The sequence below is a fragment of the Dromiciops gliroides genome, chromosome 4 (assembly GCF_019393635.1).
Source record: "Dromiciops gliroides isolate mDroGli1 chromosome 4, mDroGli1.pri, whole genome shotgun sequence".
NCBI classification, from domain to species: Eukaryota; Metazoa; Chordata; class Mammalia; order Microbiotheria; family Microbiotheriidae; genus Dromiciops; species Dromiciops gliroides.
In genome coordinates this window covers 311,580,396-311,606,621 of record NC_057864.1, presented here as the reverse complement: position 1 = coordinate 311,606,621, position 26,226 = coordinate 311,580,396, and the positions used below count along the sequence as shown (strand labels likewise).

Below are 26,226 nucleotides of genomic sequence, written 5' to 3'. Positions count from 1 at the left end.
AAGATCAGGAAACTGAGGTTCAGAGAGGTGCAGTAATTTGCCTAAGGTGACTCAAGTCTTGAGTAGCAGAACCAGATTTCAAAAGCAGATTTCAAATTTAGTTCCCCTGAACTAAAACACAGTGTGTTTTCCTCTATATGACTGGTTCCCAAATGTAAGGTTTTAGGCCTGTGCAGGGAGATGGGAGACTTGGAAGAGAAAAAGAATTATTACCAGGGCTCCAAAGATCCATAAATAAAGTAATATCTTTTTTTGTATTTTCACAGTCACTGAATAATACGACCACTGTCATGTGGAGGTATGCATGTGATGTTTAGAAGGGTGCATCAAACACCAAAAGGGTTGGGAACCACTGGCCTACATAACAGTTTTATCCAAACTATTTATCTCCCCTTGTGGGAAGTATAGAACTTTGTACATAGTAAGTCATTAATATATGTTTAGTTTTTCCCAATGTTGAAAAGAAAGCCAACAATGTAAAATATAATTAATGTAAAAAAAGCTGCAATCTAATTCATTATAACGTTTTGTGGAAATGCAAATTAATGCACTGTTGGTATAGTTATGAAGTAGTATAACCATTCAGAGAAGCAATTTGAAATTATGAAAAGAAAGTGACTAAAATGTCCATACTCTTTGACCCAGAGATTCCACTACTAGATATATACTATAAGGAGGTCAGTGACAAGAAAGGTCCATACACAGCAAAATATTTGAAGCAGCATTTTTTTGTGGTAGCAAAGAACTATGCACAAAATAGATATTTGTCCTTTGTGAAATGGTTAAACAAATTGTGGTATATGAAGGAGGAAGGAGGGAAATGAATATTTATTAAGTGCCTACTATGCTAAGAGCTTTACAAATATTGTTTCATTTGTTCCTTACAACATCCCTGGGAGGTAGTGAAATATTCTATAAGACTTTATGAACTTGACAAATACAGATAAGCTTGGAAGAACATATGCTGTGATGAAAAGTCAAGTAACAGGAACCAGAAAAACAATATACACCATGACTATAACAATGTAAATGGAAAAGAAAACAAAGATATAGATAAAAATGAATATAAAATTATAAAGAACAAGCTTGACCCCAAAAAAGAGATATGAGAGGTCGTCTTCTTTTCCTTTATAGAAATGGGAGAAGGGGAATTAGGATACTGTATTATGGTTACTTTGTTCTCTTTATTAATGGTTCTCAAACTGTAGGCTTTACATCCCTACAGGGACAAGGAATTGTTGCAAGAATACAACAAATTCATGTGTACCAAGCACTATTACTTTATCATTGTGTTTTTTCTCAATATAGATAGAAAAGAGGATAAATGAGGTGTCAAATATACTAGAAAGCCAAACCAGAATAAAATGTAATTGGGGAAATATATAACAAATAAATAAAAATGCAAGGAACATAAATAATTAATATGTGATTTTCTAAGTCAGTATGTGGTCTGCAGGGATCCTTTTGGACAGTTTAGTGGCCCTTGTTTCTATCTGACGTTATAGTTACATATAATGGCAGACTTTTACAATATGCTCATTAGTTTTCCTGCACTTCATTTTTCTTCTCCTTTGAAAATTTCTTATTGTAAGAGATGACTCCTCTGGGAGGAAAAGTGAGAGGGATGGAGGAAAATGTGACTGACGTAAAAACAAAAGATTTCAATGAAATGGATTTTTAAAATTAATGACGTTATAATGACAGACACTTCTGGTGACTGAGCAAAAAGAAATGGAAAATAAAGAATTTGGCAGTGTTTATCTAACATTGTCCAAGGGAAGAGAAGTTGTATCTGGGGGATAACAAGAATCCTGGTTACTACAAAGGTAAACTCCATAGAGAAACAGAGATAATTATCCAAATTTTATTACGGTCTGCCCAAAATATTCCACAACACTACCAATTACCTTTGATATTATTTTTATGGTCATCAAGAACCTTAAAACTACTCATTTATTTTCCAGGTATGATAATAGCAAGGAGGAGTCCTGGGCAGTAGTTAACATGAGTAAGTCCTCCGGAGTCTGATCACTATAGAGTAAAGGGAGAAAATTAAGTTCCAGAGCTTGAAAACTTGAAACTAAATAATGAATATAAAGTAAACCCACCAAGGAATTATCCAAACGTTCTGTAAGGCTCTATAAGCAACAGTCAGGCTCTAACTATTTCAACTACAACAATAACATGATGGCAGACCATTATTTTCCCCCAATAAGAAATAAAAGTCCATTATTAATATTTAATTTTATTTCTGTAAAGTAATTTTTGACCATCAGTTGTCTCTTAGACTGATATTATGTTGTTTTGATTAAACAATAGTAATATTTTTTTTAGCATGAAGAAACTGAAGATCAAAGAAAATGAGGGACTTGCTTCAATGAGTCAGCATCAGAGTCATAACTAGGATAGGAACCTCAAACTTGCTTAGCAAACTAAGTCACTTTTCAAATGTGTTTTTCCCCCAATCTTACAGTATTTTATTTTTTCCAGTTACACGTAAAGATAGTTTTCAACATTTGTTTTTATAAAATTTTGAGTTCTAAATTATTCTCCCTTCCTCCCTTCCCTCCTCAACACAGCAACCAATCTGATATAGATTATATATGTACAATTGTGTTAAACATATTTCCACATTAGTTGTGTTATGAAAGAAGAATCAGAAAAAGGAAGACCTCAAGAAAGAAAACAAAAACAAAAACAAACAAAAAGTGAAAATAGTATGCTTCAATTTGCATTCAGATTCCACAGTTCTTTTACTAGATGTGTATAGCATTTTCCATTATGAGTCTTTTGGATTTGTCTTGGATCATTGTTTTGCTAAGAGGGGATAAGTTTATCATAGCTGATCATCCCACAATATTGCTGTTACTGTATACAATGTTCTCCTGGTTCTGCTCACATCATTCAGCATCAGTTCATGTAAGTCTTTCCAGATTATTCTGAAATCTGTCTGCTCATCATTTCTTAGAGCACAATAGTATTCCATTACATCCATATACCACAATTTGTTCAGCTGTTCCCCATCTGATGGGCATTCCCTCAATTTCTAATTCTTTGCCACCACAAAAAGAGCAGCTATAAATATTCTTGTACATGTGGGTCCTTTTCTCTTTTTTATGATCTCTTTGGGATAAAGACCTAGTAGTGGTATTGCTAGATCAAAGGGTATACACACAAGTATATTTTTTTTTAGTGAGGCAATTGGGGTTAAGTGACTTGCCCAGGGTCACACAGCTAGTAAATGTTAAGTGTCTGAGGTCAGATTTGAACTCAGGTACTCCTGACTCCAGGGCCAGTGCTCTATCTACTTCGCCACCTAGCTGCCCCACAAGTATGTTTTTAATATATAATCAGCTAGTAGTTGATTACCCCATGATGCCAATGAAGGCAATATCTTGAGTTCACTCACTGCACAGGTCAGTTATAAACTCAGTGGCCAAGGATTGTACTGCAGCCAATGATCTTGCTAAAGGGTTCCACTGGTCAACTAAGAGGATGTTGGAGGCATTATGGAAAACTAGTTGAAAAATCATTCAAGACACATCTTCTATTGTCAACGGGTCAGTAATATTTTCATTTCAAAAGACACAGAATCACAGAATGCTAGATTTGAGGGAGCTTGGGGAATCATGTTGTACAATCTTCTCATGTTCCTCCTCAGGAAACTGGGACTCAGAGTGTTTAGATGATTTTTCAAATATCATACAATGAATTAGCAACAGCTGTGACTAACTAGCAGTTCATGTTTATAGTATTTTTAAAGTTTATGGAGAGCTTTCCTAACAACCCTATGAGGTAAGTACAGAAATTATCTTCATATCATTGTGGAAATAGCTCAGTTATCTGACTTGCCCAAGGTTACATAACTGGTAAACAGGAAAGCCAGAACATGAACCCAGGTAATTTCATTTACCCTGGTTACATTTTACAAAAAGATATTTTTAGTATTTCATCAGAAAACAGAACTTAATATGATGCTTTTAAACAGCAAGGGAAAGAGTTCTATTTTAAGTACAGAGTGTAGGGGTTTTTTGCCTTAATTTTATTTTAATACATGTTTAATTTATTTTAAACATTATGCAGCAATAAATAACTAAGATTTCAAAACAATATAACTTGACATAACTTGTTCAAGAGCTATCATTGTATGATTAAAAATTTCAGACTAACCTCTCAATTTGTATTGAGCATTTTCACCTTTTTTTAAAAAATTACTGATTATGCTACTTAAAATTTCTTCAGTGTCCCCTTACCTGGAGTCCTTTGATGAAGTTTTGAACTGAAAAATCATGGTATAAAAATATATTAGTCAGAACTTGTAAAGCTTTCTCATTGAGTTTAAAGGGAAACCGGGTTGTAAGAAGTAGCTGAAAGAAAAATGGAAAAATACATTACTTGTTAGTTTAAAGAGAGAGCCTGAGAAGGAATATACTACAGTTAAGTGACATTTCTGAGGTGTGAAAGCTACATATTAGCTAATTCTCTGTTGGGTCAAATATCTCTCAATTTTCTCTTAGTTTCATTCCATAAGAAGACAAAAGCTCCCTTTCCAAGGCAGAGTCTTGGAAGCAATGAAAGAAGTTTACTAATCCTGTAGGAAAAAGATAGTACTAACTGAATATTGTCTACTATTTAAATGATTATTGATATTTTTAGAAAATCAATCAGTGAAATTAGTGTAGTAGTATTTGTGAAGTTTCTGTTACTGAAACAGATTTCTCTTAAGATTGACAATACTATGGGAGATACTACTTTGAGAATTAAATGCCTGACTCTTCCATTTCTAAGAGAAGAAAATAGATGATATGAAGTTTTCCCAAAGTGAGCAAAAATAGAAGGCATTACCCAGGAAATTATACCTCATCTCTGAATGGTAGAAAACAGAATATACTGTTTTCTCCTTCATTCCCCATGTTTACGTAATTAATGTAAATCAATAAAGTTCTACTATAGATGGTCTGTGTACTGCTAAATTTATTAGCTATCAGAACAAAAGGAACTGGATAATATTAACAGAAAAATACAAATAGTTTTCAATGGATTGTATAAATATATACACACATACACATGTATGTACATATATGCATATACACACATATACAGTGAAGATACACACATATGTGAATGAATAAAAATTTGTCCTATACTCCAACATTCAAAGAATATTTAGTAACTGCAAGAAACCATTCTTATTCAAAACCAAGTAAATAAGATCACTGCAAAACAATTTCACATTTGAGGACTGGAAAAACTGTCAGTACAGTTTATTTTTTTTTGTCAGTATAGTTTTTGATTAATGTATACATGTATCTTGTATTCCTTTGGGGGAAAAAATGTAAAGATGGTTGGTAAATAAGTGTCAAATTCTCATCAGTACACTAAGGATGATAATCATTCAGCATATATGACATCTCTGCAGAAAACCCCTTGCTTACAAGACTAGCTAATGACCTGAAGAATCTTTATTTTCCTGTCCAGGTAGAATTAGTTAAAAAGCCTCAATTGCTTTTTTCTGTGTTAATTTTTTAAATTATGTGTTAATAAAATTTCTAGAGTTATTTATAGTACATAATTGCAAGGCCAGCAATCAAAAAAAAATTCCATTAAGAACTTTAAACCATTTTACATGAGATGTAAAAGGCAAAATAGTTATTGTTACATATAAATACATACATATATATGTATACATACACATATATGCACACATTAAGTGCTACTATTTACTATATCAACTACTGAAAATATAAAGATGTGACTGTTTCTTAAATTTGTTCTCTTATCTGAAGACAAAAATAATCCAGCAAAAATTAATAAAGAATTATATACAATTGCACAAATGAATGTGCTCAACAAATGTTATTCTGAGATATGTACAGCATTTTTTCCTCTACATATACACTCTCATGGCACAACCATGTTCTTTGCTACTCTCTTTATCTTGGTTTTCTTGGGGAAAAGTTACCTTGTCAAGTAGTTTAGCTAGGTGCTCCTTGCAAGACAATGACTGGAGTAGCTCTATACATAGAGAAGACACTGCCTGAGGAAGCAATCGATGGATAATGATTGGCGATGTGGCAATTCCCAAAACAAGCACTATTGGAAGCTCATGTAGGTACTGACTGGATTCCAAGAGAAAAAAGAAACAAAAATAGTCTTTAAGTAGCTAAATATATTTCAGTACTTGATATTTCTGAATGAGACAAAGTATAATAGCCTTCCTTTATCTAATAATGGATAGTAATAGAAGTTCTCACATTTAAACAAGAAATTCTAGCCTCAAAGCTAGAAAGCATCTTAAGAGTAAATTATGTTGGGACTCAAAAACCATAAATGAAAATGTTTATTATTTTTTTTTTAAAGAGTAAATTGGGGTGGCTAGGTGGCGCAGTGGAAAAAGCACCGGCCCTGGATTCAGGAGTACCTGAGTTCAAATCCAGCCTCAGACATTTGACACTTACTAGCTGTGTGACCCTGGGCAAGTCACTTAACCCCCCACTGCCCTGCAAAAAAAAAAAAAAAGTAAATTATGCCTATCTCCTCATTTTGCAGGTGAAAAAATCGAAATCTAGGGAGATCAATAGATTCAAAGAATGTCATTAGCCAGGAACTCACATGTCATATAATCTAATTCCCACCCAAAGCCAGAATTTTATTATATCCATGACAGATCTAGTCTCTGCTAGAACACTTTCACTGACAAGGAGCTGCAAAGTAAACAATTTATTCTCGGGTAGCCCTAATTTTTAAAAAGTGGCACTAAGGTATTTAGTAGGAGAAACTGACATCTTTTATGTGTATATGTATGTGTGTGACTATGCATGCATATGTGTATGGAAATTTTAATGGAAATTTCTCTAAAATGTATTTATGCCACAGTTCCCAACATGGGATACAAGAATATAGAGGGTATTTAGCAAATAACTATATTATCCTATTGAATGATTCCAAAAGTAGTGTCTTAAGTGAAAAAAATTTGTGAATTGGAGAGAGAACAGTAAAGGGGGAGGGGGAAGAAGGAAGGGAATATTAAAGTATATCTAAAAATTTTCAAAAAACAGTTGAAGGAAAAATTCCTGTGGACCAAAAACCAAATGAATTTTGGATAAAAAATATTTTTCAAAGTAAGTTAGAAAAAAAAATCAGGAATAGTGACCCAATGAGAGGTTAGGTAATTAATCTCCACAATAACCAGCAACTCCAAATTGATTCCCTATTGATAAAGTTACAAAATTTTGGGTGTCCCCTTTGGGGAAGACCTTATTCTTTTTTTTTTTTCCCAGTGAGGCAATTGGGGTTAAGTGACTTGCCCAGGGTCACACAGCTAGTAAGTGTTAAGTGTCTGAGGCCGGATTTGAACTCAGGTACTCCCGAATCCAGGGCTGGTGCTCTACCCACTGCGCCACCTAGCTGCCCCAAGACCTTATTCTTACTAAATGTGCTCACAAGGCCTTAATTCCATTTATAATATATCTCTGAATTAAGATTTGCAGTTCTGTTCTCTATCATAGAATCACAGATTTAAAGCCAAAAAGGACCTCAGGGGTCATGTAGTCCAGTGGTATCAAACTCAAACAAAAACAGGGACAACTAATCCATATATAAGGATACCTGTGGGACGCATAATTGACTTAGTTTTCAAATGTAATGTTATCTTGTTTATTGTATTTTTATTTATTTTGTTAAATATTTACCAATTAAATTTCAAGTTGGTAGGGGCAACATTTAGGAGCTGTGTAGTTGATAGTTCTGATCTAGTCAAACCCCTCATTTTATAGATGAGGAAACAGGTCCAGAGAGGTGGTGTCTTGTTCAAAGTCACATAGGCTATGTGGCTTCTGGAGTTCTGACTCAATCACTGGGGCCTAACCAATGCCCTATAGCCTACTATTCAACTCAGCTGGACCCTGTAGCGGCTGGAGCCCCACCTTGCCTTAGGGCAGTGGCGGCCACAGCCCTTTTGGTAGAAAAAGCCTCTGATTTGGTCCTAGGTAACCCTCTAACGGTGCAATGCCCTCACGAAGTAGGGGCTCTCTTACTACATCACAGGACACAAGCCTTTTCAGATCAAAGGCTGGCTAAGTATGAAATGGGGCCCTTAACAGTAGAACATTCATTTTTACTCATGCCTGATGCCCCTGTAAATTTATTAGGTCGTGATCTCCTTTGTAAGCTTAGTCTGGGAGATAAATTAAGGGAAAGGTTAAGTAGGGGAGATTTATGATCTAATATCCAATTTTAATCTCACAGTTTGGCGACCACGAAGGGATCTTCCTTGTTCCATGATTTGCAGATATATGTAATGCATTTTAGCATTTAAACATCTTTCCTTTAAGTCTCCGCAAACTAGTTTGTTTAATTTGGTTGACCTGTCTGCATTCAAGAAGGTATCATTCTTTTTTTTTTTTTTTTTGGTGCAGGGCAATGAGGGTTAAGTAACTTGCCTAGGGTCACACAGCTAGTAAGTGTCAAGTATCTGAGGCTGGATTTGAACTCAGGCCCTTCTGAATCCAGGGTCAGTGCTTTATCCACTGCGCCACCTAGCTGCCCCCAAAAAGGTATCATTCTTGACAAGCAGACAGCACTAGTGTTCAGAGACTTAGAAAATGGCTAGACATCAGAAAATAGGTTTTAGTAATTTAACTTTTTATCCAGTAAAATAAGAACCTGCCTTCATAAGACAAATAGGTTCTTGGGGGGTCTGCCTGAGTCAGTTAAGAACTGGTTAATATTCTTTTGATTCTCATTGTTATGTCAGGAAGTAAATGCCTAATCTGACAGTGATATTCATTTATTCACCATTTTAAGCTTGGATTCTCTCCAGTTTCTATCAAACTGAAGAAATATTTAATCACCATTCCTCTCTAAAAGTGGCTTCTTCTTTATTAAAAGAAAGTATGTTGCAGTAATTGATTTTAGAAGCTAGAAGAAAGGAAGGAATGGGAAGTTTTTAGTGCCAACATAAGAGGAGACGTCATTACCTGCTGATAATTATGAAGTCTTGAAGTACTTTTGTTGAAAAACTTTCTATGTCCTTCAAGATGATCACAATAGGAGGAGATTCTTTCCAATGACTGGAAGAGGTTATTTTTTTGTTTATACTCTGAGAGCCTGTTTTCTGTAAGAACATTGAGAAAATTAAAAGCAAATGCTGAAAAAGGGTTAAAAATATGCTTTATACAAAGTTATGTCAGCTGCTGATGAATCTCCTGATATGGCTTATGGCAGTGGTGTCAAATTCAAATAGAAATGAATTCCAGAGGGCTATGTATTGACTTAGAAAACCACAAATTAACACACTGAATTTTAATTTATTTTGTCAAACATTTCCCAATTGTATTTTTTGGGGGGGCTGGGTAATGGGGGTTAAGTGACTTGCCCAGGGTCACACGGGTAGTTAGTGTCAAGTATCTAAGGCTGGATTTGAACTCAGGTCCTCCTGAATCCAGGGCCAGTGCTTTATTCACTGTGTCACCTAGCTGCCCCTCCCAATTTGGTTCAGGTCACATTAGGAAGTTGCATGACTTTGACACCTCTGTTTTCAGTATTATTTTTATTTCTCCACATAATATGCAGAGAAATGCAATTAGAATAGTAAATAGCAAAATCTTTCTTGTTTCTGGTGACACAGTGGATAAAGTGCTAGGCATGGAGTCAGAAATACTTGAGTTCAGGGCAGCTAGGTGGCGCAGTGGATAGAGCACCGGCTCTGGAATCAGGAGAACCTGAGTTCAAAACTGGCCTCAGACACATAACACTTACTAGCTGTGTGACCCTGGGCAAGTCACTTAACCCCAAATGCCTCACCAAAAAAAACCCAAAACAATTTAAATTAAAAAAAATAATAAATACTTGAGTTCAAATTTAGTCTCAGACACTTACTAGTTCTATGACCCGGGGCAAGTAATTTCACCACTATCTGACTCAGTTTCCTCAACTATAAGATAGGGATAATAATAGCACCTGTCTCCCATGTTTGTTGTGAGGATTAAATAAGATAATATCTACAAAGCACTTAGTACACTACCTGGCATGTAGTAGGAACCTAACAAATGTTTATTCCCTTCCTCCCATAATAGATAGAGATATATTAAAATAGTATAAACTGAAATTTGTATCACATATTCAAATTTTTTGCACAAAGCACTGATTACAAATATGTGTGGTCAAGCAAAATAAATTCCTACATTAGCCATGTTCAAAAAGAAAAGTTTCAATATGCACTCTTGAGTCCATTACTTCTCTATCAGATGGTGGACAGTATGATTCATCATGAGCACTCCGGAACTGTGGTACATAATTGTGTTGATCAACATTAACTTTTCCAGTAATTCAATGATTTTTAAATGATATTTCCTCTATTTGTTTTCTGGTCAGTTTTTGTTGTGAGATACCTTACATTATTTTTCCTTTTTTTTTTTTCAGTCTCTTGACTTTAATATTTCTTGTCTCATGGAGCTGTCAGCTCTTTTTTTTTTTTTTTTACATATAAGGTATTTTATTTTTTCCGTTACATGTAAAGATAGTTCTCAACTTTTGTTTATACAAGCTTTACAATTTCAGATTTTTCTCCCTCCCTCCCCTCCCTCCCCCCTCCCCTAGACAGCAGGTAATCTGATATAGGTTATATGCTGTCAGCTCTTAATTACATCCACTCTAATTTTAGGAATTTCTCCCCCCTTTTGTATCTCTTGTTTCAAGCTATTAATTCTCTTTCTTTATCTTTCTTCCATAGGTCTCATTTCTTTTCCCATTTTTTCCTCTAGTGCTTTCACTTAGTTTTTTTAGTTATAATTTAATTTTTCTGATTACATGTAAAGATAGTTTTCAACACTCATTTTTTTAAATGAGGGCTTTTAATTTTCAAAAATCTTCATAGTATTTTTTTTCCAATTACATGTAAAGATAGATTTCAACATTTGTGGGTTTTTTGTTTTTTTAATCTTCCATTTATTTTGTTTTTTCCAGTCACATGTAAAGGTAGTTTTCAACATTCATTTTCATAAGATTTAGAGTTCCAAATTTTTCTAGCTCCCTCCCTTTCCTCAAGACAGCAACCAATCTAACATAGGTTATATATGTACAATCCACAAGTGCTCTTTTTTTTTTTTTTAAGTATGTGTTCAGTCAATATCAGTTCTTTCTCTGGGAGTGGATAGCATGCTTCATCATTAGTCCCTTGGGATTGTCTTGGATCACTGCATTACTGAGAGTAGTCAAGTCATTCACAATTGCTCATAGAACAATACTGCTATCACTGTGCACAGTGTCCTCCCAGTTCTGCTCAATTTACTATATATCAGTTCATATGAGTCTCTCCAGGTTTCTCTGAAATCATCCTGCCCATCACTTCTTACAGCACAATAACACTCCATTACAATCATATACCATAGCTTCTTCAGTCATTCTCCAATTAATGGACATTCCTTTGATTTCCAATTCTTAGCCACCAAAAAGAGTTGCTATAAATACTTTTTGTACACTTTTTCCCCCTTTTTTCTTTTTCACAATTACTATTGTTAACTGTTTCGCTCCATTATATTCCCTTCTCCATAATATTTACTCTATTATCTATCTTCTTTCACCCTATCCCTCTTCAAAAGGGATTTCCTTCTGACTGAAGCCTTCCCCATTCTGCTCTCCTTTCTTTTGCCCCTCCCTCTTTATCTTCTTCCCCTCCTATTTTTCTGCAGGGTTAGATAGATTACTCTAATTCAATTGAGTGTGTATGCTATTCCCTCCTTGAGCCAATTCTGATGAGTGTTAGGCTCATTTACTGCCCAGTTTAAATAGATTACTACACCCAATTGGATATGTGTGTTAATCCCTCCTTGAGACAACTCTGATGATATTAAGGTCTTTGAGCCTATTCTAATGAGTGTAAAGTTCATTTATTGCCCTGCTACTCCCCCATCTCTTCCCCCACTCCATAAACCCTTTCCTATTTCTTTCATGTGGGATTTCACCCCATGCTACCTCTCCCCTTTCCCCTCCCCCAGTGCATTCTTCTCACCCCTCAATTTTACCCTAAAGATGTCATCATGGGGCAGCTAGGTGACACAGTGGACAAAGCATCCACCCTGGACCCAGGAGGACCCCAGCCCCAATCCAGCCTCAGACACAAGACACCCACCCACTTCACAACCCCAGGCATGTCATCTAACTCCAACGTTTTATAGTTCTCTACAGTCTTGTATTTGAAAGTCAAAGTTTCCATTCAGTTCAGGTCTTTTCATCATGAATGCCTGAAAGTCCTCTTTTTTATTGAAGTCCCATGTTTTCCTCTGAAAAATTATACTCAGTTTTGCTGGATACATGATTCTTGGTTATAATCCCAATTCCTTTGCCCTCTGGAATATTATATTCCATGCCCTCTGATCCTTTAATGTAGAAGCTGCTAGATTTTGTGCTATCCTGACTGTTGCGAGAATTGGAGTGACACCCCCTGCTGGAGAGATATTATAGGAAAGCTCCACCATGAGGAGAAGGCGTCTGAGGACAAGTCATGTGGCTTGGAAGGTCAGATTCTTGGCGCCAGGAAGTGATGTTTACTCATGGGTACTGTCGATTAAAGCTACCAGCCAATTAGCTTGGAGCTGTGTATATGTGTTGATGGGCTGTTTCCATGTCCGCAGGAGGTTTGTGGGATGAAGAAGGGGCAAGGCTGGCTCTCTCTTTCGCCGGGGACTTTGTGTTGTAATGATTAGAATGATGCCACCTGCTGGAGACTTACTGTAGGAAAGCTCTACCATGAGGAGAAGGCTTCTAAGGGCAAGGCCATGCAGCTTTTCTTTGGCATCAGGAAGTGACATTTGCTTGTGGGTACTTTCTATCAAAGCTACCAGCCAATCAACTTGAGGAGCCTCCCATTTCTGGGAGGAGGACACAAAGTAGGAAGCAGACGCTGGTGGAGGGGTTCTCTTTTGGTTCCTGACCTCACCATGGTAGGTTGGATGATAGGGTCTCTTAGAAATAGTTAGGGGCAGCTAGGTGGCGCAGTGGATAGAGCACCGGCCCTGGAGTCAGGAGTACCTGAGTTCAAATCCGGCCTCAGACACTTAACACTTACTAGCTGTGTGACCCTGGGCAAGTCACTTAACCCTAATTGCCTCACTAAAAAAAAAAAAAAAAAAGAAATAGTTAGATGTTTACCTTTCTCTCTGATCCTAATGCTCTTTAATAAATACTTAAACACTTAATACTCTTGCTAAAGCTTATAATTTATTGGCGACCACTCATTAGATTTTAGATAGTATAGCTAGAATTTTAGCCCTTACAGTGTGGAGTGGAGCTGAGACGCTGGCTCACTTAGATAGATAGATGAAGGCATCTTGGCCTCTTTCTCTCTCCTCACCAAATTCTTATGCTCCTTAATAAATGCTTAAAAGTCTATACTCTTGCTAAAGCTTCTAATTTATTGGTGACCACTCATTAGATTTTTAGACAGCCTAGCTAGAATTACAGACAGCAACTATTCATTGGAGCTCCGCAGAAATTGAATTCTTTCTTTTTGGCAGCTTGCAAGATTTTCTCCTTGACCTGGGAGCTCTGGAATTTGGCTATAATATTCCTGGGAGTTTTCCTTTTGGGATCTCTTTCAGGAGGTAACTGGTGTATTTTTTCAATTTCTATTTTACCTTCTGCTTCTAGAATATCAGGGCAATTTTCCTTGACAATTTCTTGGAAGATGATGTCTAAGCTCTTTCCTTGATCATGGTTTTCAGGTAGTACAATAATTTTCAAATTCTCTCTCCTGGATCTATTTTTCAGGTCAGCAGTTTTTCCAGGAAGATATTTCACATTGCTCTCTATTTTTTTTATTCATTTGGATTTGCTTTATTGTGTCTTGGTTTCTCATAAAGTCACTAGCTTCCAATTGTTTAATCCTAATTCTTAGGCAATTATTTTCATCAGAGAGTTTTTATATCTCCTTTTCCATTTGGCTTTTCAAGCTGTTGACTTTCAACATTTGTTTTGATAAGATTTTGAGTTCCAAATTTTTCTCCCTCTCTTCCTTCTCTGCTCCCCAAGACAGAAAGCAATCAGATATAGATTATATATGTACGATCACATTAAACTTATTTCCGCATTAGTTATGTTGTGAAAGAAGAATCAGAACAAAAGGGAAAAACCTCAAAAACCCTCAAAAAACAAAAAAAAAGTAAAAATAGCATTCAGATCCTATAGTTCTTTTTTCTGGATGTGGAGAACATTTTCCATCATGAGTCCTTTGGAACTGTCTTGGATCACTGTATTGCTGAGAAGAGCTAAGTCTATCATAGTTGATCATCACACAACACATTCATTTTTATAAGATTTTGAGTTCCAAATTTTTCTCCCTCCTTCCGCTCCCCAAGATGGCAAGCAATCTGATATTGGTTATACATGTATAATCGTGTTAAACATATTTCCACATCAGTCATGTTGTCTCATTTGGTTTAAAAAATAATTTTTAACACAAAAAAATTCTCATTCTACCTCAACTTGTGTCCAGGATGTATTTTTCAGAGTTTGCTTGTTGACATTTTGGAGTCATTCTTTTCTTCCAAGGTTGTGTCTTGAGCATCACTATCATCATAAAACTACTTTATGCAGGGATTCTTTTTGTTTGTTTGCTCATTATTGTAGTCTACTTATTTACTTTGAGCTTTATGTAAGGTCTGGGATCTGCACATTTCTGGAAGGGAATGTCTAAAAAGAGTTTTTATTCTCTCGAGTCCTGCTGTTTTCTTGGGGTACTGTGTGTTGGGTTATTCCAGAATCTCAGGACAGTGCAGGGTGGGAGACTTGAGCATTTTTAACACTGCCAAAGTGGTGAGATACAGGGCAAAGTCTGCTCACTGCCCTTGGTCTGAGTTCTGCAGGTATTCCACAATGCTGGCTCTGCCTCCTAACCTGTGCTTTTAATGCTATTTTTTTTTTTTCACCTTTCCCAGGATCTTACTACACCAATCATCACATCTAGCTCATGTATCTTCAATCTTTTTTTTTTTTGATAGTCCCTTCCCATTTGATTCTCAGTTCTCCCCAGTTATAGAAAAGTGTTCTCCTGATCCTTCAACCCCATATAGTTCTGCCCATTTCTAGCCTCTCCATCACTGCTGTTTACTATAAACATCATCTAAATTTGATATTTTTAATATCTCTCTATAAATCTCTCCACATCCCCTTGTAATCTGGCATCTACCTCTACTCAAGCTAAAATCATTTTCTCAAAAAACAGCAGTGACTTTTGAATGACCAAATCCAATAATTTTTTCAGTGCTTGCCTTTCTTGACCCATGTCTTTTTACATATATTATCAATCAACACTTCAATTAAGTTCCATTCAACAAATACTGATTTAACACCTACTTTGTATAAGGCATTATAATAGAGATACAAAACAAAAAGTAAGTAGTTACTAGTCTCAGTGAATTTACATGTTACTGGGAGGGATACAATGTGTAAATAAATAAGTATAATGAAAGGTCAAATGAGGAATAAGGGTACACTAAAAACTTGGCAAGGGGGAATTCTCTCACAAAGGAAGTACATTTAAACTTAAAAGAAAATATAGTTTATGAAAGGTAAAATGAAAAGGGAGTGCATTCCAGGCAAACAGGCTGTGTGGATGCAAAGGCAGGGTATGGCTTGTTGAGTTCAGGGAACAGTTAGTAATAAAACTTGACTGAAACGCAGTTTTTGTGAAGGAAAGTAATATAAAATAAGATTGGAAAGGCAGATAGGAGCCACATTGTGGAGTACTTTAAATGCCAAACTAAAAAAAATTTGTATTTTAACTTAAAGAATATAGGAAAGGTTTTTTAGCAAGGGAGCGACATGGTCAGATCTGTGAAAACTTATTTTGGCAGTTGTGTGCTGGGAAAATTAGAGAGGAAAGTGAATATAATGAGAGATACCAATTAGGAGGTTATTACATCCACACAGGCAAGAAGTAAGAGGGCCTGAAACAGGGTGTAGTTCTCTCAGTGAAGCAAAACAGACAAATCTGAGATGTTGTGTATGCAGAAATGCCAGGATAGGGCAACTGACTAGATATGGGGAATGAGGGAAAATAAAGAATCAATGGTAACTCTGGGGATATGAACCTGGATGACACATAATCCCAACAAAAATAAGGAAGTATGGAGAAAGGGTATGGGTTTAGAGGCAATGTTGATGTTTAGCTGTCATACTGCATTACTGGGAGACTACTGAGCCTTTGTGCTTAGTGGCCTGGAGTTATTAAAAGCACTCTTGAATTTCTAGCTAGTCTTTTTAAAGGCCAACTCAAATGTCTCCTTCTCCAAAAAGCTTTCCTTTGATTCTCCATATTAACCATATATGTTTTTCCCAAACCAATCACAAAGAACACTTTGTTTTATATTTTTGTAACCCACTTATATAGTATATATAACGTTATATTTGCCAGTGTACCTAAGTCTCTGTTATGGGCCCTTCCATTCAGTAAGAAAAGGTCTTATGTAAATAGTGTATTTCTATCAGTGCCTACTATAGTGCTCTGCTCATAGTAAGCACTCAATGTGATTATGAGAACTGCAATCATAATTAGGGAATTTTTGAGCTCAAAGAGAAGTTAGAGATCATCTAATACCACCCCTTCATCAACACATACATTTGACAAAAATGCAAAGTGCAAATGATTAAAAGCAAAATTATAATCTGTAGAGAGAATTAGTGAGTGACAGTAAGCATTAGCTTTGGCTCACTCCTAACAAAACTTTATGGAAAGCTTTTTCATGAGGTCCCTTCTGGGGAATGAAATAATATTAACAGCTAAAAAAGATCATCATTATATAATCACATCATAGTGCCACCCTGCATAGGATATCCCAGCACTTAAGAAATGTCTCACTAATCTTCAAAAGGTAATAACAACGTTTATTCTATCATCCTTGGTATTAAAAGAGCATCTATTTTCAAATATTTCAAAGCAAGTTATATATTCTTCCCATCAGCCTTTTAAAACAGAATTGATGCTCACAGGATTATGTACTTAGTGTCTACTAACAGAATAGTCTTGTTGCACAAAAAATGAAAACAGAGGTATAGGAAACTAAATAACATATTAAAGTCACAGAGCTAATAACAGTGGCAGAACCAAGGACTGCTAATTTCTAGTGTTCTGTTTTAAATTAAAGTTTCAGAAAATTCAAATAACTCTGAGGTATTACCTCACACCTATCAGAGTGGCAAATATAACAAAAAAGTTAAATATTAGGTGTTGGAGGGGATGTGGGAAAACTGGGATGCTAATCCACTGTTGGTAGAGTTGTGAATAGATCCAACCATTCTGGAGAGTAATTTCAAACTATGTCCAAAGGGCTATAAAACTGTGCATACCTTTTGATATAGCAATACCACTGCTATGTTTATATCACAAAGAAATTCCTCAAAAGAGAAAAAGACCTATTTGTACAAAAATATTTATAGTGGCTTTTTTTGTGGTGGATAAGAATTGGAAATCAAATGAATGATCATCAACTGGGGAATGGCTAAACAAGCTGTGTTATATGATAGTGATGGAATATTATTGTGCTATAAGACATGACAAACAGGATGATTTCAGAAAGGCCTGGAAAGACATATGAACTGATGTATAGTGAAGTGAGCAGAACCAAGAGAACGTTGTGCACAGACAGCAATATTGTTTGATGAAGAACTGAAAATGACTTAACTATTATCAGCAAATGATCCAAGACAATCCAGAAGGACTAATGATAAAGCATATTATCAACCTCCAAAGAAAGAATTGATATTGATTGAACACAGACTGAAGCAAGCTATTTTCACTTTCTTTCATTTTTTTTTTAATTCAAGTTTTCATATACAAAATGACTAATATAGTAGTGTTTGACATAACTGTACATGTATAACCTGTATCTGATTGCTTATGGCCTCAGGGAGGGAAGTAAGAAGGTAGGGAAGGAGGGACACAATTTGGAACTTAAAACTTTAAATTAAACTTTCACTGACACTTTGTTTTTATACCAGTTATTTCCCAACATACCCTCATCTACCTATCCAGTTAGCCTTCCTTTAGGACAAAGAAAAATGGTCAACCAAAACTAACTTAAAAAAATACAACAGGGGCAGCTAGGTGGCGCAGTGGATAGAGCACCGGCCCTGGAGTCAGGAGTACCTGAGTTCAAATCCGGCCTCAGACACTTAACACTTACTAAGCTGTGTGACCCTGGGCAAGTCACTTAACCCTAAATGCCTCACTAAAAAAAAAAAAAAAAAAAAAACCAAAAATACAACAACACAGTGACCTTCTCCGATAGGGTACACAACATTTCATACCCATGCTTCCTGACCTCTCCAAGGAATGAGAGTATGTATATTTTCTGATCTTCTCTTGGACCCAAGATTAGTCATTACACTTAAACAGCACTTGGTTTTATTATACACTATGCTTTTTTGGAGATGTTCCCTTCTTAATATTCTTTTTAAAACATTAGATTATAAGCACTCAAAAAAGGACATCTTGATAAGAATACCAGATACTTACTAGGAATCAATTCATATACCAATAAAAGAACACTTTTAAATTCCATCACTCTCAAGGGAAATAAGAAGCTACTATTCCAATTAAAACTAGTAATACACATGTTGTCCTTATCAAAATAAAATATTGCTACACCTTCTACAATTCTAAAACTCCTCAATCATAAGCCATTTACTTCGCAGAAAATTGCTTGTTCATACACACCTGTGTGATACTTTTGTACCAACTAGAAAGAAAAGCCATTGAATATTGCATCCTTTTCTGGGATGACTGAACATGCTCTTCCTCTGTGGACTCCATGTCTATACAACATCCCATCAGTTGTGATGCCAGCTTTTGCAAAAGATGCTTTACATCTATGGAACAAAAAAAAGCAAGGAAATTCAACTCACTTTATACAGTTTAAAAGGTGAAAAACTCTAGACTGTTACTTTACTTCTGTATATTGTTTTTTCTATCATTTTAATTCCACATATTTTACATAGAATTTAACATTATAAAAATAGAATTTAACATTAATAAAGTAGCTGGAACTACTTTTGGGGAAGAATCACATATATTTCTACTTAATACAACAGGGTTTAATAAATTGTTGAGACTCAAAATAGAGTAGTAAGAGGCATAGCTTTAAACATCTAGAAATGCCGTTCTTGCCAAAGTAACAATGATTACCTCTTTTATATCACAATATTTCTAGAGTCTGATTTTGTTGTTGTAGATCTCCCTCTGTAAAAACACAATGGAAACCCCCTACAACTTGGTAGATGATCATAAAGAATAACTGGGGCTAAAAAATTCATCTTCTAGTCAACTTGGTGATAAACTAAATTAAGCTAGTCCTTGGAAGACAGATGACCATGGGACTGAACTAAAAGCCTTTCTACCTTAATAGGATTAGCTGCAGTTTGGGCTCTATTGATATGGCCTTTAAGAATTCATGGTCACCTTCATTTTACAATGAAGCAATGAGGCAGAATTTGAATGGAAAAGTAATTATTGTTAGGTGGTAGAGTCAAGATGGCAGAGCAGCAGGAAACAAACAGAAAGCTCTTCTCCAAAACTCCTCCAAAAAGATCTAAAAAAATGTACTAGTTGAATCTTCATCAGGAAATACCCCCCCCCCCAAAGTCAGAGTGATTAAGTTTTCAGTATAGGGCAGCATAAAGACACAGAGAAAGAAGTCTATAGACACAGGGGATAGGGTCTCACCAGCAACGTACTGTGAAGAGCATTTCAGTGAAAAGTGAAAGAAGTTCTCAGACCCACTGGGTCACTGCCATGGAAACAAGTACAAAATGTCAACTCTGTTGTTCACTATTCAGTTGTGGGTCACAAATTCAGACAGGATTGAGGTGACATGTGCCCCTTCCCTTACCCCCCACCCCCTCAGTCTAGGAAGTGTACTTAGAGAAGAACAAGTTCAGAAGGAAGCAACAGCAGTATGGCTCAAATCTCAGAAGCAGGGCCAGGTCTCACATTCAGTTTAGAGCCTGGTCAGCAGCCTGCTACAGAATAGGCAGGGCAGGAATCCCAGACCAAGGAGGAAGCTGCATTTCTGTCACTTTGAACCAGCAAAACTTTTCAGTTGGCTGATAGTAACTAACTCAAGCAACAGTCTATTGTTACGCAGATCCAAATCTGGGTTAGGAACTCGCAAAACTCAGACCAGAGGTAGAGAAATAAGACTTTGCCCTGGATCAGACCATCTTAGAAGCACTAAAAGCTTACAGGTCCCCAGGATGAGCTGTCCCAGAGATCCTAGAACAATATAACACTCAAAACCTAAAGAGATCAGCAACAGAACCAGTTCAGCACAGGGTATAGCCTAACATCAAGTCCAAAGTAAAGAAGTAGGTTAGAATACTGAGCAAATTAAAAAGCTATTATGGTGACAACAGCACTTAAGACACAAACCCAGAATAAGAGAATGACTCTGGAACTTCTCCAAGAAAAGCCCTCCCCTTCCCCCCCACCCCCCCACCCCCCTTAGGCACAAATTCTGCTAGAATTCCTAGAAGAGATAAATGAATAGGGTTTTTTTATGAGTTAAACATTTTTTTTTCATAAATGAAATGAGAATGCTTGAGGACAAACTGGAAGAGAAATGAAAGCTATTGGAGAAAGAATTGAAAAGAATTATAAGATTGGCATAAAAGATACAACACTTTGTTCAAGCAACAAAATCCCTGAAAATCAGAATGGACTAAACAGAAGCCAATGACTCCATGAAACAGCAAGAAATATTAAAACAAAGTCAAAAGATTGAAAATATAAGCTATCTCATCCAAAAGCAACTAATCTACAAAACAGATTTTGGGGAAAAAAATTTAAGGAAGATTGGACTTCCTTAACACTATGACCAAAAAACAAAGAAACAAAAACAACAGGACTACATATCGAATTTGAAGAAATCTTAAAAGAAAATTGTCCAGATCTCTTATAGTCCTAGGGCAGTGTAGAACAGAATCTACCAGTCATTTACTGAAAAATATTTCAAACTGAAAATTAACAAACAAAATCCAGAGCTTCAAGGTCAAATATAAAATACTGCAAGTAGCCAGAAAGAAAGAATTCAAAAACCAAGCTGCCATAGATAGTCAGGGTCACACATGATTTAGCAGCCACAAAAAAGGAACAGAGACCTTAGAACACAATATTTCAGAAGGCAAAGGATAGACTAATAACCAAGAATAATTTTATCTATTCTATCCTCAATTAAAGTCTTATTCTAGGGTTTCACACTGATGTGGAAGTGATACTGGATTCTCAAAGGCTACACTAGAAAGGCAGGTCTGTCAAGTCTTTATTGGGATAGAAAAGTTCTGAAAATGGCTCAGTTATGTACTTCATATTAGTTTCTGAGCTTAGTATAATTTGAAGAGGATCATCACCACATTGGAATCAGCATGATAAACTTGGTGACTTTGTGAGGTCTTTCCAGCCCACCTATTAAGAAGTATAGGGGTTGAGATCCATATTGGGTTGATGGATGTGACCTAAAATAAAATATTTTTTTCATTAAAGAGAATGGTTTAAAGACATCACTGGATAATGTTTTGTTATGCCAAATTCTAGCAATTTCATCTATTTGAATGTAATAAAAGTACAAAAGAAAGAAAAAAATTATGTTTTTGAGTATTCTAAATTGTTCTCCCTCTAATTAGTCAGTGAATATATATACATGTTTACTGAACAAGGTAGACCAACTCCATTTACAGGATTTTGAGAGGCTAAAAATCTCAACATGGCCCAATTCTGCCTTATTTTCTTTCCTCTGGCTGACAGGAGAAGGAAAGTGAAAAGAAAAAAAGGAAACACATAAATGTGTTGTGGAAATTTATTTTGATTTGGGGACCCTACCTTTGGGCTGAGATTAGAAAGCCTTGGGCCCCCAGGGTTTTTTCTGTGTGGGAGGGGCTGGTGCCCTTCCTCCTCTGCTTCAGCTGAGTCAAAAAGCCCCATGGGCTGTATGAGAGGCCAGGTCAGACGGCTGGGGGTAAAAGCCCCAGCTCCCTCTGCCCTGAGAAGATCTATTCCAGAGATCCCGGGCTCGTCCAGGCCGGGCTCTGGTGTAGCCTTTGCCTAGGTCCCAGGCAAGCAGCGGGGGGCACAGGCCCCTGGGTGTGGTCGAGCCTCCCCAGAGGCAGTCCTAGGGTGGCCGGAAGATTAGTTTGGTGTGTGCGGGGATGCACGGAGCCCCGAGGTTTGAGTGGTTAGAAGGAAGATATATACTGGGGAGTTAGACAGTAAGGGGGCGTGCCAGAGGACTAGGAGATGTGTGAGGAGGCCAGAAATTAAGAGGACAGACAGAAAGAGGATGGACAGAAGGGTGGCTGCTAGGAGGACACTAAGGAGACTGAGGCTCTGTAAGGAGGGGGGAGACGGAGAAAAAGCTAAGAGCAAGGGGGGGGGGGAGGGACATGACGCTGGAGCACTAGGAGAATGCTAGAAGAAGGTCCGTTGGTACACAGGAGGAGGCTAAAAAGTTCCAGGAGCAGTGGGTGGAAAAAGACATGCTGGAAAGCAGTCAGGTTGTACATTTTATTTCCCTGTATTTTTATGTTTAAATTGTTTCTCATAAATAAACTCTGCTTTGATTATTTAGTTAAGAGGCTTCTTAATCTTTTGCTTATCAATTTGGGAGCAGTGTGGAGAAATTTTTAAAAGGCCCATACTAAGTTAATAGCAGTCAGATAGCCAGTGAGTCAAAAGGCCACAGATTAGTCCTCCAGTCAGATTAGTCCCCCCCAAATTAGGCCAGCAAGTTAATAAAATATTTTTACATTTGAATGGCGACCCAGATGGGACTTACAGCCCAATTATAATTTTTCTAAAGTTATAATTTTTTCATATACTTATAATTTTTTATAGTACACAGTTATAAATTTTTTCAGATTAGATTAGATATAGTTAATAAATTTTTTTTGCAGTGTCCTTCCCTCTTTATTATCATTATGTTATAGAAAATTATTACTAGATTTGAGAGAACTTTTAGAATATATACCCTAAGAATGCTATAATATCTTTTAAACCAGTTACCAAAGTCATTACAATATTTATACATTACCTGGGCATTCTTTAGCTTGCAATGAGACCACATATGGAGTAATTACATCTTTAAGCATCTCAGTTAGACCTTTGAATATTAAATCATGATCTGTTACATTCACACCTGCAGGGGGAAAAAATCAATATCAGATTCTTTTTTATCACTAACAATGACTCAACATGTTAAATGAACTACAAAGAAATAAAAAGTACTCTTGCTAACAGATTTTTTTAAAAAAGCAATCCACAAAACTTCACAATAGTGCTGGATTATCTAGAGGCAAAGAGTCTTATTTTCTGGACTAGAATCTCAACCAAATACTCTCAAAGAAAGGTATACAAAGAAGTAACAAAAACTTGAGACAAAAATATTTTATTACTTAGATAGTTGCACTATGTTAAATGAATATGTGTGAAGTAAGTTTGTTATCACGCAACTTAAAACATTTATCTACCAAAGACGTACTAAATGTTAGGCTCTGGGGGAGATATAAAAGGTTAGGTATAGTCTCTGCTCTCGCTGCTCTTCCAAGACAAAAGAAAGTAGTTGGGTGATAACACAAATATATAGACAACTAAAGCAATACATTTTGAAGTACTCCCTCCACTGAGATGGATCAAAACCCTCTTTGACTTAAATAGATGAAAAAATACATTATACGTAGGCCACCTTGGGGCTAAGCATATCTGAAGTTAGCTGTGCCAACCTAAGACAATAAGCACACCATCTTATCACCAAGCTGCACTCAAACTCTTTACAATGTCAATGAAACATCTTTTGTAAATCAGAGACTGCACTTGGTACTGGTGATATAAAGATAAGAACAAAAGGGTTCCTTCATGATTGTATTCTAATTGAGAAGTATAATACGTAGATAAGTAAAGAAAACACACACACATATGTATCTATGTTCAATTGTTCAGTCATCTTTCAGTCATGTCCCACTCTTTCTGACCACATTTAAGGTTTTCTTAGCAAAGATACTGGAGTGATTTACTATTTCTCCAGCTTATTTTATAGATGAGGAAACTAAGGCAAACAAGGTTAAGTGATTTGCTTAGGGTCACACAGCCACTAAGTGTCTGAGGCCAAATTTGAACTCAGGAAGACGAGTCTTCCTGACTTTGATCAAGAAAGGTCTTATATAAGAGGTGACACCCAAGGTGAACTTTGTAGGAAACTAGCAATTCTAAGATGCGGTAAGAAAAGAGGGCATTTCAGACATAGGGCACCTACCTGAGCAAAGATGAAAAGGCAAAGTATTATCATGGATGCTAGAGTTGAAATTAGGAAAACTTGTGTTCAAAATCTTCTTGAGATATTTACTAGTTGTGTAACCTTGGGGAAGTCATTTAACCTCTTTAGGTTTCAGTTTCTTCATCTGTAAAATGAGGGGGTTGGACTCAATGACTTCTGAGGTCTTTTTTTTTTTTTTAAGTGAGGTAATTGGGGTTAAGTGACTTGCCCAGGGTCACACAGCTAGTAAGTGTTAAGTGTCTGAGGCCGGATTTGAACTCAGGTATTCCTGACTCCAGGGCTGGTGCTCTATCCACTGCGCCACCTAGCTGCCCCAAGGTCTCTTTAAGCTATACATCTATGATCCTAACAGATGGAATGTCTTATTAAAGCAACAGCTAGCAGGTCAGTTTGTAGAATAATATGAAAAACTGGAAAGTATGTGGCAGCCATATTATGGAGAGCTTTAAATGACAAGCTGTGGTTTTTGTATTTTATCTTTACAATAAAGAGCTGCTGAAGAGTTCTGAGTAGGGAAATTAAGTGACTAGATGGTACCCTAATAGGTATATCAATTTGGGAACTATGGACTACAGAGGGGAAGGCTAGAACCCAGGAGAACAATAAGCAGGCCATTACAATAGTCTAAGCAAAAAGTAATAATGGCCTGAATTAGGGTGGAAGTGGTAGAAGTGGAAAAAGATGAGGATAGACTTGAGAGATGTAGTGGTGGTAGAAATCAAAAAGACCGGACAATAGACAGATATGAGAAATAATAACCTTCTAGGATGCAAACCCAGAAGATAAAAAGTAGGGTGGTATTCTCAATAGAAAGAGGAAAGGTTGGAGAAGAGATGGATTTGGAGGGAATATAATAGTTTTGCACATTCTTAGTTTGATATACCTATAGAAAATTTCTGACGGAGATAGATATTCACAAGTAGTTGCTAACATAGGACTGGAGTTGAGGAGATAAATTACAGATGTGGGGGCCATCAGGATACAGATAATAACTAAAAACTTGGGAATTGAAGAAATTTCCAAGGGAATAAATATACATGTTTGTATATGTGCATTCATATTCACATATATGTGTGTATATAAATATAGCATGTCTCTATATATACATGTCTATACATAAATATATATATACACCAATATACATCTACACATATCTATATCTAGTCCATATCTACAAAGCCATACAGAAATATATATATATATACACACACATACATATACACAAGCACCCTGGGGAATATCTACATAGCAGAAAGGTTAAGAGCATAATGTTTCATTAAAGGAGAGTGAGAAAGAACAGACAGCAGGAGAAAAACAATGAACAATGTAATGGATTCCAAAAAACATGGGGAAACAGGGTGAATGATAGTACTGACAGGAAGTGAGATTGGGGGGAACAAGAATAAACTCAGTTTTTGAAATCTGAAGTTTGAGACGCTGATGCTGGGTGAACATCCAAGTGGGAATGTACTCTAAGATACCAAAACATGAATTTTGCTCCCATAAGAGAGGTCATGCCTAAAAACATTTATTTTGGAATCTTTTGCATGGAGACAGCAGGTTAACAGATAAGTTATGAAGTAAGGAAGAAAAGACAGAAAAGGAGCATTTACAGAGGTAGGAGAAGAAGCAGGGGAATATAGTATTTCTAAAGTCAAAGGATAAGATTATATCAAGTGAAATACTTCAGACAGGACTGGAAGGACTATGACAGAAAAACAACAACACTTAACTGAGTGATTATTAATATTCTCACATTATTAATATGAGAAAAAGAGTTTCAATAAAATGCTATGGGTGGAAGCCATAGTACAAGAGTCTGGAAAAAGACTGTGTAATAAGAAGTGAGCTTTTTTTCTTTTTCTCCCCCCCCCCCCCGCCTGCCAATCTTGTTTTATGGGGTTTTTTTGCA

At 36.3% G+C, this 26,226-nt stretch overlaps 1 protein-coding gene across 1 annotated transcript in view; it reads right to left on the bottom strand.

Moving 5' to 3' along the window:
* ORC3 (origin recognition complex subunit 3) overlaps nucleotides 1–26,226 on the bottom strand; it is a 119,566-nt gene that overhangs the window by 64,632 nt on the left and 28,708 nt on the right. The window contains exons 5-9 of the mRNA XM_044003794.1: nucleotides 23,076–23,180; nucleotides 18,713–18,864; nucleotides 8,979–9,115; nucleotides 5,963–6,119; nucleotides 4,254–4,367 (exon numbers count right to left, since the gene is read on the bottom strand). Coding sequence (XP_043859729.1) covers nucleotides 4,254–4,367; nucleotides 5,963–6,119; nucleotides 8,979–9,115; nucleotides 18,713–18,864; nucleotides 23,076–23,180 — 665 coding nt within the window. The remainder of the gene's footprint in view (nucleotides 1–4,253; nucleotides 4,368–5,962; nucleotides 6,120–8,978; nucleotides 9,116–18,712; nucleotides 18,865–23,075; nucleotides 23,181–26,226) is intronic.